The 15,820-nt window shown below is 31.4% G+C and overlaps 2 protein-coding genes and 1 long non-coding RNA gene across 3 annotated transcripts; 2 read left to right on the top strand and 1 right to left on the bottom strand.

Moving 5' to 3' along the window:
* Positions 1-843: 843 nt before the first annotated feature.
* Positions 844-4,390, bottom strand: LOC133203473 (large ribosomal subunit protein uL10-like). The gene is made up of 3 exons (XM_061339251.1): positions 3,222-4,390; positions 1,233-1,373; positions 844-983 (listed from the first exon to the last, which is right to left on the bottom strand). Exons 1-3 carry the CDS (start codon positions 4,371-4,373, stop codon positions 873-875), a joined length of 1,404 nt encoding a protein of 467 aa, XP_061195235.1. The 5' UTR covers positions 4,374-4,390; the 3' UTR covers positions 844-872.
* Positions 4,391-5,191: 801 nt separating this feature from the next.
* LOC133203472 (uncharacterized) lies at positions 5,192-6,926 on the top strand. Its single transcript, XM_061339250.1, has 4 exons — positions 5,192-5,262; positions 6,036-6,141; positions 6,292-6,399; positions 6,826-6,926. The coding sequence occupies exons 1-4, from the start codon at positions 5,251-5,253 to the stop codon at positions 6,924-6,926; spliced, it is 327 nt and encodes a 108-aa protein (XP_061195234.1). The 5' UTR covers positions 5,192-5,250.
* Positions 6,927-10,776: 3,850 nt separating this feature from the next.
* LOC133203752 (uncharacterized) lies at positions 10,777-12,010 on the top strand. The gene is made up of 3 exons (XR_009723462.1): positions 10,777-10,893; positions 10,981-11,094; positions 11,901-12,010. It is a non-coding gene; the product is annotated as an uncharacterized LOC133203752 (long non-coding RNA).
* Positions 12,011-15,820: the final 3,810 nt, after the last annotated feature.

Below are 15,820 nucleotides of genomic sequence, written 5' to 3'. Positions count from 1 at the left end.
AAGGGAGTCAGCAAATAAAACGAAAACTCAGTCTTAACTTGTCAGTCATAAGATTAGAACATATTGAATTGATGAATATTTGGTATATGAAATATTAAGATAATGAATGGTTAACATGCTCAAAACAATACAAATTGTGAGCAGAGAAAGAAAACACGGTGGGATCCACTGAAAACATCAGAGGTGTGATGAGGTGACCTGAATGAGTAAACATCCCTGTCGACCCGGTCACACCCGCCGTGTGCCCTAATTAATTTGTCATGATCGAGTAAACGGAGAAAATTCGTGGACAATTCAATATGAAAATAAAGGCCTAACAATTTATATGAAAAACGACAGTCAACATTCAACTTAATGACAGGTTGTATTTGCAAACAAAGTCATTATACCGACCAAAGAAATAGCGAAATGTTAAATTTAAAAGAGACTCTCGATATCCTTGTCTTGTATCATTAATTTATTTGTCAGTACCTTGCCTCGTTTTATAAAATGTTTATACGTAGAACATGCTCATGCACATCAAATCAACTGGGAGACATAAATTCATTATGCAGGTGATAATGGTATATTGATAAGTTAACCGCCCGCTGCCTACATTATTGTTCAATGCATCGTTTGGCTTTATAGATAATATACAAACTATCTAATAAAGTATACATTAATAATTACTTAACTTGTCTCACAAATCCAAAACAATCTTTGTGAGAAAGGCATTTTTTCGAAATTTCCGCCATAAAATACATGAACAATTTTGTTTTATTTGGAAAACTTTCAAAATAAAACTTTTCTTTTCTTTATTAAGTATCCGTTTGCCATTTCGTTAAACAACCAACAGAGAGAAAATCTGAATGTAAGATTTTATTTTCAACCTATTAGTCAAACAACCCAAAGCTCATGCTATCTTCAGACTCCAACTCTGGCTCTAGTTTTTCCTTTTCTTCTCCAAAGGAGCGGCAGCTGAGATCTTTCAAGTATTTCTTGGTCTGCAAAATTACAACAAATTCTTCAAACCTATCATATAATGGTAAACAAAAAGCAACACATTATTACAATTCCCAACATTGCATATACAGTGCAACACATTATTACAATATCCAACGTTGCAAACACAGGGCAACACAATATTACAATACACAACATCGCGTATACAGCTGTACCGACAGTATCGATCAGATGTAACTGATGGTCAATTTTATTTATTTAAAATAAATGATAAATATTTTTTAAAAAACCTTTTCAGCCTCTGGAAAAGTGTAGTCCGTTTCCACAGCAATGGCCAGGAGCCTCTTAAAACCGTTGGCAATAGAGAGGAAAACAGAGGCAGCAGTGGGGTACCCGGTAACGTGGGAGAGGGCAGTGATGTTTCTTACTTCCTAAAATAGACAGGGTGATTTCAGAATAAAGTCAAGTATAAATGATTGGTTTATATATAGCACATAAGATCGAACACTCTTCAGTTTTCTGCTTGCAATAAAGGAAGACAAAGGTTGCATCTTGACTTGAAACTTAGTAGTTATGGCAACGCAGATAGATAGAATTGTAATCTTTGGTTTATTCTACTCGTGTTCAAAGTTTTAGTGAAACAAAATCAAAACCACAGGGGTAGAAGTTTTAGTGAAACAAAATCAAAACCACAAGGGTAGAAGTTATAGTGAATCAAAATCTAAATCACAGGGGTAGAATTTTTAGGGAAACAAAATCAAAACCACAGGGGTAGAAGTTTTAGGGAAACAAAATCAAAACCACAGGGGTAGAAGCATTTACAAAAACACAAAATGTTTGGTAACCATGGCAACGTCGTCCGTCGATATCAAAATCTCATATAGATATAATGTATCTTATTGTTGTCTAAATATTAACGACGTTTGAACTGTTATAGGAGTAACGTTTAGAAAAGTTATCTACAGACAGACAGATAGATACAGATATCTATTACCACATTTAGTCTTCGAGTTTTCGACCAGTAGAACTAAAAAAGCAACCAACCAGCCAAGCAAAATCAACATATATCAACAAAAGTGTTTTAAACTACTAATATATTAAATATCAGAAAATGATTTTGAGAGGACAATGAAATCCGTAGAAAAGATTAGTAGAAAAAGTAGCTTAACATTTGGTATGAAGCATTTTTGTCAAAATATGACACAAAGATAGGCTTTATTTGCGAACCTGGGTCATTATGATAATGACAATAAAGTTAACAAAATTCTGACTTTCAAGGAGACCGTTAAAAGCCTTGTTACATCAACTTATTTGTCAGTTGCCTGCCTTTGTTTAAAGATTGATTGTACACAGAACATACTCTTGCATGTCAGATTGATGGGAGAAATCCATACCAAAGATGCCGAATTTCGAATTTTGGAACATAAATATACTTAAGTTGTTAGTTTACTATTAGCGTCTTAATTTAATCAGTTAAACATCTGATTATAAAATACAATTCTCTGAGATGCATTGCGTCGACACATGAATGAAAATGAATATTTTTTAAATATTTTGTCCCACGTTATCAAAGTCTTTATTTTTTAGCATATTTCAAAATACATTGGCTTTCAAACAATTTTCTATCAATATACCATTTTTTCTAAACTTTTCTTTCTTGCAAAGAACCCTCTGAGTTCAGCTATAATATTGACACACCAGGAATTTCAAAGTCTATTGGAATTTAATATTAGCTAATTCACGGCAATGGCCAAAATTTACATTGTCAATTTCTGTACACTTAAAAATTGTTTCCGACTGGTTGTTTAAAGCTGTATTTATCCAGTCTTGCTACAAATGTTCGGAAATTATGACACCTATGTTTAATGATATTTGAAAACAAGACAAAACTATTCGATATCGTTTAAAGAAATGTGGTGGAAAAGCTCATTTTGAACAGAATAAAATTGATAAAACATATTCTAAATGTCAAATTGAAACCCAAATCAAGGGTTTTCTTCTTCTCGTGTAGAAAATTTGAGAAAAAAAATCGGCATTGCTCTTTGAGGAAATTCATAATGGAAGTTCTGTCGTAATTGGAACTGATCAGGGGTAACTAAATTTCCCTCATATTGATACAAGAGGATGAAGAACACATGGGAGGATTTCGCTTTAGATGATCAATATCTAGGCCTTGGAAATATCTGTAGGAAATACAAAGGTGAACTTAAAAAATGGCGGAATATCAGACTTCTTTTAAAATTTCGAATGTTACTAAAGTTTGGAGTATCTATATATACCTTTGAAATTACAGGAAGAGCATTGCTGGACTTAAGGGATATTTTCACATCCTCGATCTGGCCTGTACAACAGATCTGTTGAATGTCAGTGTGCGTCTCAGAATACGTCTCAGCCAAATCCCATGTACGCAACGATTCTAGTCTATCAAAATGGGCCGAGATTTGAGAAGAGATTTTTTGTTGTGTAATGAAGAGTTGTATTTCTGAGCCATTCTCGAAAATCGAGGAAAGTAATGTTTTCGCCTCTCTAACTGTAGTACTAAACCGCTTCAACTCATCTGATACAGTATCGATATTGTCAGTTTGTTGTTTATGAGCGACATCAAAACGCTTCAGCCACTGAGCATGCCTTTCGTCAATCAGGGCTTTGACCCTCTTTACTTTGTCTTCAAAATTTAGACATATTTCCTCCTTTGCTTTATTCAGTCTTTCCTTTTGCACCATATTTTCAATCTGTTGTGCAGACAGATTATCTAATAAACTTGTCAGTGACTCCACATTTTTTCTAACTTTCTTTGTATCAAGAAACAATGCAACATCTTCTATTGATTCAACACAAGAACAATGTCTATGCTGTGTTGCAAAACAAACACTGCAGCACATTTTGTTATGGTCTATACAAAACACTTCCACAAGTTTTTCTTTATGAACACTACATTGTTCTTCGACATCAACAGGTTCGCTCCACTTGAGTTTATCAGATAAGCAGTAAATTTTATGGTTTCGGAGGACAGGTACTTTTCTATGAATACGATTACAGTCGTCACAGATTGGTTCAGCGCAGGTTTTACACCAACGTTTTGCCAACACTGTAAGATTCTCTCGTCTACAGAAGAGACAATATTTATTTGCGTCACTCGCCGAGTTTAGTGACATAGTCAATATCCATTTATTGATTGGTAGATCTTTTACCCATTCTTCGCTAGAAACCCCTTGTCTCGGTTCCATGGCTGAACTTCGGCAAACTGGACACTCAATGAAATTCCGAGTGTTTTGCTCCAAACGGGCTGCTGTACTAGATATGTAGGTCTGAATGCACGCCTCACAGAACGTATGTAAACATGGTAAATATCTAGGAATCTTCAGCTCTTCTAGACAGATCGGACAACGGAAAGGTTCCTCCTCAGTCTGCACACTCCCCGACTGTGCCATATTCCAATGTTTACTAGTAATTTACCGCCGATGAGAATATGACCCGCTTTCTATTTTTTTCAAAACTTTATTTGTTCAGATACCAACTCCGGTACGGGTAACAATTACAAAGGTCACTATGATCTCGTTTCAAATGAAAAATTCCATTGCTATTGAATAATATTCCTCTTGTTCCCACTTACTCCTCCAAGGCACCTGATCCCACCTCTGATGTTTTTAGAGGTCTGTATTTGCTCTGCTTTCGATTTGTATTGTTTAAATGAACTTTTGAGCTTGATTACTATTCGTTATCTTCATACATGTGTATACATATCGATATCATCAAAAATACATCCTCTATAAATTGATGTATGATATACTCAACGTTATATTTCCTTTGGTAGATATATGAGAAGATAGGAGTGAATATACGAAATAACCTGCCCACCGTCGAAACTAGAAAATATGAAGCAATCCACGAAAATTAGCCCTCACGAATTTTGATGATTCCACAGCATTTAGCAATACATATTTAAATATATATAACAAACGATTATTTATTTTCACTTAAATTGCCGAAACTGAATTGCTTCTTGCAAGGACAAATAAAGATATATCAGAGAATGTATAAAATGTGGAAGAATTCATTCATTTAAAATCCAAACGTGTAACATCACTACCCGTAATAGAAAACCATTCACCCGAGAAGAGGTCAACTTAATATTAATAGATTACACAGAATTGCAGGTAAGAGTCTTGAGTGCGTTTATATACTTTTTATGCAGATAATGATCCATGTAGAAAAGAGTTAATATTCAAACAAAGAGAAATAATTCAATTTTTGACGTCAGGTGTAATTTTTATCACAAATACTTAAAACTTCATCATCGCTTTTATCATGAAGGTAAAGGTAAGATTATTTTTAATTCGGGAAACAAAGATCTTGAATTATTGTTAAGCCTAATCAGACAGTGTAAGCAATACGATCTTTATGTAAAGATGCTACTTCTATCTGTATGTTCAAAAACAGAAGAAATAAGGCCATCTTTAAAAATGTTTGCTTGCCCTCTCCCGACTTAAGTAGGTATGTGGGAAAATTTTTCTTTTACAAAAAATTATAACAAACGTGTTGACGGGATGAGGAAATTCAGGAAAAATCGTTTCCTGGAAGTTAAAAAAAGTTGAGTTGGGCCATTTTTAGCCAGTCGGTCGGGAGAGGGCAAACAAACATTTTTTTTTAAAAGATGGCTTAAATATAGATTTACTTTATTGAATAAAATAATTAGAAGAGAACAGGCTTGTCTGCTAACTCATATGACGTGCTTAAATTAACTTTTCCTGCTATTTTCTCTCGTGAGGAAAATAATTTCTTATATTGAATTTGACATGGGATGTGACCAGAGATGTTGTGGTTTGTTTCTAGGATTTTAGAGATTCTCACTGTCTATTATCTCCACCTTTCTCATTATTTGCATCTCTTCTATGTAAATATATTGCTACAGTGTAAGTTGCAAATAAAGTTATAAACAGCACATATGGTGTCTGTCCTTTAAGTTAATATAGGTAATATTTCATCCATAGTTTACAATAGACCAGATGACAATTTAAGACATAAGAAAACAGATTGAAGACTGTTAAGTGTAACAACTGTGTTATACACCGGTACTTTTAATTTTCTTACAGGAGCACTCGTCCTTCCTGGATCACTTGTTTTCAAAGATCACTTTAACAGTGTTAACAATTCTAGTCTGCATTTTGTTAAGATGTTATACAACAAAGAAAAACCGGGGTTAGTATTCTCATGTTCTCCAGGTAATAATTCAGGTAATAATCGAGTTATAAGATAGCCAAATTGTATGTGAAAATATTATTTTATCTGATCTTTTTATATGATGATGTTCTGGACATTCCGGCATTTACTTTATTCTTCATTTTGCAGATGATCGACGTGGTAATACAAAACAACACAGAGCTTCCAAATATTTCCTCACAGTATTCAGTCTCTTTCCAGCTCCTATAAATTTACCCATCACCTTAAAATCTATTTGTAAATATTATATAGAAATCTTTTCTCAAAGCGTTCAATGTCTTTCAACTCATAAAGTTTAAATATATAAGAAATCTCTTTTTACAGCATTCAGTCCTTTTCCAGATCCTAGAAATGTACCCTTCACCTTGACATCCATGTGTAAAAGGAATCTTTTCAAATAATTTTATTTGCTCTAGATGGGAATATATATATATATATATATATATATATATATATATATATATATACATGTATAATAGTAACCGGAATATCCAGGGGAACTGAAATTGAAAAGTTTATAAGCATTGAGTTATGGTTCTTAATCACGGACGTACAAACAAATATTTAGCTACGAATTTATTAATATTGAAATAATCATGTTGTACTTGTTTTATATGTAAATTAATTATGTAAAATTCCTCATTGTATTGCCTTTTATTGTAGTTATCCCTCAGACCCACAGATCATTAATGGAATTAGATATCACTGAAGAAACAGATTCCAAGACGGGAAAACCTGTTTGCAGATTTTGTATTAAAAAATAAAAAAAAAGTTCTTTGTCAAGGAGACGTTTTATTTCTTTTTTCTACAGCAGATATCCTGCATTACAGAATAGCTATAAAAACAGTTAAAAGATACATGTAAGACGAAATGAATATTTTAAAAGAAAATCTTAATATTTAAAATATATCACTTCCCGCCTCTGGAAATGCCGGGGGTCGGTGTTTTTGCTCTGTTCATAGATGTAAAAGGTAAAGAAAACGAGCAGTGACCGATCTCAAAAAATTATAAATAATACAAATCTGTGAAGAGGGCATAAACTCGGACCCTTCAGAGCTGGGATTAGGTGCCTAGGAGGAGATATGTATTGGTTGTATAAAAGATATCACAGAGTCTGACACATCTGTTTCATATTTGGATATTTTACTTGAAAAAGACGTTAATGGTAATCTAAACACAAAGCTTTATGATAAACGTGATGACTTTAAATAACTTATCAATCGTCAACTTCCCTTACTTATGCGGCAATATACCTTCATCACCTGCATACGGGGTTTATATCTCTCCGTTGAATCGACACGCAAGAGCATGCTCCACGCATGTACATGTACAATTTCTAAAACGAGGTAAATTATTGACAAACAAGTTGATGAAACAAGAATATAAGCAGTCTCATTTAAAGTCATCATTTCGTGTGTAAAAACAATGTAAATATATTCATGCCGATAGGTGGATAAGAGACCCATAATTATTTCAAGATTTCACATAAATTATCATTGAAAGCTGGCTAATTTGAATTTCTTACACATTAAGATTGCATAATTATTTCCATTATAAAACAAGCAACACAGCATATGTACAGCATAAGTTACAATATATGAGCTTTTAGTGATACATATATCATATGTTTCAGACATATGTTCAACATATGCTTGAAACACATACCCAAGAGCATGTTCTACGTATGAACAATTTCTAAAACGAGGTAAGCTATTGACAAACAAGTTGATGAAACAAGAATATCAACCGTCTCGTTTAAAGTCGTCATTTCGTAAGTTCTATGGTCGATATAATGACCTTGTCAGCAAATACAATTTATCATTGAGTCAAATGCTGACTTACGTTTTTCATACTAATTGTTAGGCCATTATTTACACACTGAATTGTCGACGGATAATCTCGTTATTTCCTGATCATGACAAGGAGCACACGGCGGGTGTTACCGGTCGGCAGTGGATGCTCACTCCTCCATGACACCTGATCCCACATCTGGTGTTTCGGAGGTCCGTGTTTGCTCTGCTCCTATTTTGTACTGTTTAATGGACTTTTGAGCTTGAATACTGTTCGGTATCTCTATATATTTCATTGTAGATACATTTTTGAGATCGATCACTTTTTTTTCATTTTAAATCAGTGCAAAGAGTAAAATGAGCATACACATTTTTTTTTAGAGATCAGTTCTTTGTTTTTTGTTTTGTTTTGTTTTGTTTTTTTTTTTTTTTTTGTTTATTTACTTAGTTTTAATATATATATTTTTTAATTTTTATTTTTATTTACAGTGTTCTTTTGGGGGGAGAGGGAATTTTTGTTTTGTTTTTTTAGTAAATCAAATGAAGTAATACATGTACATCTCGACATTATTCATACCTGCAGTCAATAACTGGAATAGTCAATCTTACAACTTAATATTTATTGGTATTTTTTGAGAAAAAAAAAGGAAAAGTAAAGCTTTAAAAATGCAGAATTTCAGACCTCTGACTGTATAATACTACAACTTCAGACCTTATAACTATATAATGCTATAAAAAAAAACCTTTTGTGTAGCCTAGAGAAAGGGATAGTAGATAAAAGTTATATATGATAAAATGTCATTCAGATGGTAACATAAATTTTTTAGATTGATAAATATTATTGTTCGAGCAGAAAAAAATTCTATCATCAAGCAGAGTATTTTCTAAATATAAACAATGTATACGATGAAGCATATGAAAATACTCTTCCACATATTCAAAATGTGTTATTTCGACTAAAATTATACATAAAAAATAAAAATCATTCATTGGTTAATAGTAAACAAAACTACATATTCAGGGTAACAATGTTCAGTATCGCACAAAGCTTGAAGAACAAAGTTGCTTTTTAGCATCCATAATACGCATATAGCAAAAGTTAAATAAGAGCAACAAAAACAACACATATAATGTCCTGTCTCTTAATTTTCAATTTTAATGATAAATTTATTCCATTATCTACGTTTTCATGCTACTGTATCATCTTGTGTATAACAGCTGATAAAATCTGTGTATACATAAACTAGACTTTCCATTCACCTCAATGGCCTCTTACTTCGGAAATGAACACGGATATGTTTTCAAATTAATTAATATATCCTAGCAAATTATTTAAACGTTATTAAAATTGATAGATGTTTGTTTATCAGTTTATGGAAGTCGAGGTAAGATGATTTCTATATATCACACAAGATATATATATATATATATATATATATATATATATATATATATATATATATATATATATATATATATATATATATATATATATATATATATATATCAATTATACCTTTCTCCATATCAAATCAAAGATACATTGTAGGTATAATTCCATTGAACCTTTCTGTAATTGATTTAAACCTATCTGTAATGCAATTAAAGATAGGTGTAATTCATTTTAACCTAGGTTCAAATATTGAGATAGGTGTAATTATTTATACCTATTTTTATTTCATGAAGACCTACCTTTAATTCATGAAGACCTCTCCTCAAAATATTTGAAGTTCAATTATTTGAAGATATAGGTACAATTTTTTTTTTACCCATCTTCAAATAATTGTATCTTCTATCTTCAAATCAGATGTACCTATCTCCAAATGAGTTGAAGAAAGGTTTAATTTAACTATTTCTATCTTTTAACTCATTTGAAGATAGGTACAATTGATTGAAGATAGTTATAATTGAATTAAAGGTAGGTACAAATACCATGAATTGAAAATAAATTTAAATTAAGATAAGTGGCATTAAATTGAACCTAGGTATAATTTATTTTTATCTATCTTTTAATCCTATGTGGAGATGTACTAATATTAACCCATCTTTAAATCAATTGTACCTATCTTCAATTAAATTAAAGATAAGTATAATTCAATTGAACCTATCTGTAATTGAATTGAACCTGTTTATAATGGAATTATAGATAGGTTTAATTCATTTGAACCTATAATTACAAAAATGTAGGTTCAATTATTTAATGATAGATAAAATTATTTATACCCATTTTAAATTCATTTAGACCTTTCTTTAATTCAATTGTACCTATCTTCAAAGTATTTGAAGATAGGTTCAATAATTTGGAGATAGGTTCGATTATTTGAAGATATGTACATTTTTGTGAATATAGGTACAATTATTTGAAAATATGTTATTATAATTTCGCATTCCAACACAATGTCATGCATAAACATTCCATGACGTATTAATAATATTCCAACAACAAAGCAGAACTATACAAATGAAAAAGAGTAAAGATAACCAACATTGATCGATCTCGTAAAAACTTCAAATAAATTACTAATCTTTGAATATGGCATAAACACAAAATAAGATGAAAATATTCAACAAAATACAAAAATTGCATTACAATGAAATAACGCATCGCCGATGAAAACTCAGTTTGCAACCGTTAATCAGCATTGATGGTCGCAAATTACAAACAAGAATGCAGTTATTCCATGATTTACTTTCTTTAAATATAGTAAAATAGAAATATATCACAAAATTAACAAAAGACACTTTATATTTGGATTTTTAAAAACATTTTTGAATATATATTTTGAACCAAAGTTTAAAAAAACTGCTTTTTTACAGGAGCTCTTACCCTTCCTCTTTGGCGTGTTGTTCTCAACCATTGCAGGACGGATCTTCGCCTCAGCGGTGGCTGCAGTTTTAGTCTGCTATTTGTTTTTACTTTATCTCCAAAAACAAAAACAAAGTAACTATAATAATAAATTACTTGTGTCTCAAGATTTTTCCATATTGTTAACAAGGTTTATGATATATTCTTTTGTTTTATTTGTAGATGTGTGTTTATGTTGCGGCACAAAAGTCAGTCGAAGAAATTCACCATATTTTAAAGCAGCATTTAGTCTCTTTCCTACATCAATAAAACTACCAGTCAGCCTGGTATCCTTATGTACGTATTTGACAGAATCTCCTTACTCACGTTCTTATAATATAGAGAGAGGATAAAAATATTTAAAATATCTAGCTGTGACGTCATATTTTCCAAGGCAAAATGTACAGTCCAATAGCTACTACTGATTTTTATATTATTTGACTTTTCCAAGTAACTTTTGAAGTATATAGTTTATAGTAAATAGCAATTTAAAAAAAATATATTATCAAAGTAATGCTCATATACAGTAATATATAAAACATTATAAAAGTGCTGTCAAACTGTATTTGGTACGTGTCGCATTCAAATTGCAATTTTTTTTATCTATCCATATGAAAGTTTATATTAAAAGCAAAAATTTAGCAAGCACTTCTGCCACTGATTACCTACCCTAAAGTAAACATATCTCAGTAAATTGAAAACTTGTTTTTAATTGTTGTATAATTTGATATTCCTACATTTATAATGTACATGTGCACAAATTACACAGATTTGTACAAAGAATTATTCAATTGAGTATTTACAATAAATCATTGTTTTACTTGAACATAAAACATAAAAGTAGAGTCAGTATAGTTTTTTCTGATTCAATGATTATCAAAAACAAAATAAACCATTCCAAAATCTGATAGCATGTAGAACTGTGTAACGTTAAGTATGTAAAAAAAAAAAAAAATCTCTCAGTAAGTTTTTATCAAGGCAACATTGGTATCATAGATATCCGTAACGATTTAAAATCATTGCTTCCACAATTAATCTTCCTCTGTTTCGTAAAAAATATTACGATAAAAAATTGAATTCATTCAAATTTAATCTTTTTGCAGTAAATCAGAAGACCTACAGATCCGTGTTAGAAATTGACGTTATTGAAGACACAGACCCAGGACTGGAAAGACGTGTCTGTAGATTTCTAAATACAGGCACCGATATCAATGATCTCGGACCTCAATGATCTCGTTGGACTTGTAAACGGATTTGCAAAATTACAGACAAGAATCCGTTTAATACTATATATCTTTTAGTTTGCTGTATTAAAATTACCTGAATTGTGCCAACCCTGCACTGAAATTTTTTTTTATTTACATAGATACGCATATAGAATTGTTGGAAATACATATAGGTCTGTGCAATATTGACCGGGGGTCACCTTTAGTCGTTACACATACAATGAACAGGTGTAGATAAAAAACGAGGATCTCAAAAAATCTATAAACAATACAAATCTGTGAACAGGGCACAAAACATGAACCCCTGGAAATTCCAGAGGCGGGATCAGGTGTCTATGAGGAGAAAACATCCCCTGTTGACCGGTCACGCCTGCCGTGAGCCTTATGTATTGATTTGGTGGACGGATCAGTCCCTTTTCAAATTCAGGCTTAACAATTTTATGAAACACCGTCAGCCAAAATGCCGCCAATAATAAGCTATATTTGCTATTAAGATCATTATAACGACCATAGTATTTACGAATTGCTGAATTTATACAAGGTTTATGAAATCTCTGTAACATCAACTTATCTGTCAGACGCTGGCCTCGATTTTAAAACCGATCATACTCGGAGCATGCTCTTGAGAATCAAAAAAGTTGGGAAATGTAAACACCATATGCAGGTGAGAGCGGGATATTATTACATAAATAAGAAAAGTTGACAATGGAAAAGCTGAAGTGATCTTGTTTGTCATATAATTTAGTTGTTAGTTGTCCCTTATCATCTCTTGTCCAATAAATCTGCTGTATGCAGTCATAGATTTAATTGAGTTGGTGCCTATCCTAACCTTTAGTGACTTTGTTATCATTAGGTACTTTCTCTACGTTTTATTATAAGTATTCAATGCATAATGATCATATTTTGTACCTAATAAATAAGAAGTCCGATTTTTTTTTCATTCATCGTAGCATTTTGAAGGTGTTATCAAATAAAAATACTAGTACTCCACCAAAGGAATGGAGAAAATTTTGACTATTGTCCAATTAATCCATCTTGAATCTATGAGCAGCGCATGTTTTATTAAGATAATTGTAGGAAGAAATTTGAACTCTTTTGGCGAAAATATGCACAAAGTCTCTCTTTATTAAAATGTAAAATAAAATGAATCAATTACCACAGGTATTTTGACAAAATTAAAATTTTCTTCTTTTCATTAAGGGCAGGTAACTCTTTGAAAACTTGTAAGGTGCAAAATGACCAGCTTCTCATATGTTATCAGTCATGTTAATTTGGTTTATTTCACTCTCTTTGTTATCTTGAAATATATAATTACTAGATAAATGATTCAAAATTGTTCAATATCCTTTCATTATACACTGAATACCATTTATGGATCATGCAGAATTGTCCACTTACACTTAATCATATCATTTATTATCAATTCTAAGTATAAATTAATATCATATGACATGTCCCTGTAAGACTTGTTTTAAGTTTACTTCAATAGGAGAAAAGGTTGAAATTATAAAAGAAAAACATGGTGGTTTACTGGTTGCCATAAAAAGGGGGAGAGCAGGCAAAAAATACCCAGATTGTGCCATTTTATTTCATATAGATGTATATCCTAAAATGATTGCATCCCCCCAACACACACACAAATAACACTGACCTTGCAAAACTTCTCTTTTTGTTCTTGATTAGTCAAGTAATTTGAGTATATTATTTTGTCATAACATTTATTTATACATTAAAATTAACTAATAATCACTGAAATTTTTTTATAACTCAAACAAAAACAAACACAACTACAGTGGCCAATATGTACAAATCAGTTAACTGCTGTTACACAATGGACTGCTTATAAATGTTAACATATTTTATTTTTTAGTTTTGTAATTTTTTTTCTTAGATAATGTTAAACATGAATTAACAATTGGTACATTGTACCTATAATACAGAAAGTCCCATGAAAATAAAATGTCTGATAAAAATATATATATATATATATATATATATATATATATATATATATTTCACACATATCGAAACAAATATAAACAAGAGATGTTTGTGAAACACTTATGCCCCCCCCCCCCCCCAAAAAAAAATAAGTCCAAGGGGCATAACTCTGTCAAAAATTGCTCGGTCATACCCAAAACAGAACTTGATCTAGATATTTTTATGATAAATCTGTATATTAAATTTCATTTCAGTATGTGCAACCTCTGCGAAGAAAATGAATGGAAACGGCAAATAATTGGAATTTTTCTAAGTCCAAGAAGCATATCTCTGTCAAAAATACCTCGATCTTACCCAAAACAGACCTTGACCTAGATATTCTTATGATAAATCTGTATACTAAATTTCCTTTAAGTATATGCAACCTCTGCAAAGAAAATGAACAGAAACTGCAAATAATTGGAATTTTTCTAAGTTCATGGGGCATAATTTTGTCAAAAATACCTGGATCGTACCCAAAACAGAACTTGACCTAGATATTCTTATGATAAATCAGTATATCAAATTTCATTTCAGTATGTGCAACCTCTGCAAAGAAAATGAATGGAAACTGTTGGTGGACCGACAGACAGACCGACCGACAGACAGCAGCAAAGCAATATGCCCTCCCTTCTTCGAAGGGAGGTACATGTATAAATATACTTTCAGAAAATTTATTTAGAAATGCTCAAAAAATGGACATCTTTATGTTAAATGGTATACATGTAAATATAGACAAACAGGTGTTAAATTCATTGGATGAAAACTTTCACCTTTGACCCAACTATTGTGAATAATCAATAAATATTTCTGCAATTATAAAAAAATCAAAGTACTGTGAGTACTGATAGACGGTGGCATGAATGATTTTGTTTGATTGTTTGTTTGTTTTAATTAAAACGTCCCTCTCGGGAATTTTTCACTCATAATGAGACGCCACCATTGCCATTGGTGGGCTGCAAATTTTATATCTATACTCAACACTCAGGGCCATTGTGCAGAGAGGGATCTTTTTTCTGGCCAGCACTAACTGCGACAAGGGACCCCAGTTTAACGGTCTCATCTGAAGGACCGGTCTCCACGTCCCGCAGTGGGATTCGAACCCGCGACCTAAGGATCGACTCCTTACTCCTTGATTCTAGAGCAAACGCTCTAATTACTGACCACTGGCATGAATGAATTAAATCAAATAAATTAATATGAGAATCTGTAAAATGATATGGAAATTATGAACGTTTGTTGCAATTTTTTACAATACATATATTTGATGAGTTATTTTATATTTGCGTCAGTATGATGAGGACATGTATTAATTGAAGTTGTTAAACAGAAATTGTGATTTTATAATTTAAATTCTTATACTCAGTGATTAATTATCAAATTTTGCTAATCTGGAGTTAAATTGAACTCACAATATTTTAAAAAAAAAAACAAAAAACTAACTTTTCTTAAAATATATGGTAAAAAGGGAAATGATGAATCACTTTTGGCGATGTACTGTAGATTGTGCGACATAAATCATATGCTATAAATCATATGCTGAAAGATATTGAAATAGACTTTATCTTTGGATCCCCATTTTTGCCAAATTTCCAGTAATTTACTTACATGTATTTCTATAAGGTTGAAAGACTTCAAGAATTGTACAGTAGTTTTACCTTTTTGTTTGATATATATATATATATATATATATATATATATATATATATATATATATATATATATATATATATATATATATATATATATATATATATGTATATATACTGTTCGAAAAGAAAAGAAAAAAGAACAGAATACAAAATATCTTTCACCCT

This window comes from Saccostrea echinata, unplaced genomic scaffold (assembly GCF_033153115.1).
Source record: "Saccostrea echinata isolate AGI-Se365-2 ecotype Australia unplaced genomic scaffold, CSIRO_AGI_Sech_v1 ptg000051l, whole genome shotgun sequence".
NCBI classification, from domain to species: domain Eukaryota; kingdom Metazoa; phylum Mollusca; class Bivalvia; order Ostreida; family Ostreidae; genus Saccostrea; species Saccostrea echinata.
This window is presented reverse-complemented; position numbering and strand designations above follow the sequence as displayed.

Excerpts from the sequence above, each read along its gene's own strand:
- LOC133203473 (XM_061339251.1), bottom strand. The coding sequence starts at position 4,373 with ATGGCACAGTCGGGGAGTGTGCAGACTGAGGAGGAACCTTTCCGTTGT. Across the intron at positions 1,374-3,221 it reads CTCTTCCTGTAATTTCAAAG|GAAGTAAGAAACATCACTGC; the intron begins GTATATATAGAT and ends TGTCTATTTTAG. Across the intron at positions 984-1,232 it reads CTTTTCCAGAGGCTGAAAAG|ACCAAGAAATACTTGAAAGA; the intron begins GTTTTTTAAAAA and ends GTAATTTTGCAG.
- LOC133203472 (XM_061339250.1), top strand. Across the intron at positions 6,142-6,291 it reads TACAACAAAGAAAAACCGGG|ATGATCGACGTGGTAATACA; the intron begins GTTAGTATTCTC and ends TTCATTTTGCAG. Across the intron at positions 6,400-6,825 it reads CATCACCTTAAAATCTATTT|TTATCCCTCAGACCCACAGA; the intron begins GTAAATATTATA and ends CTTTTATTGTAG.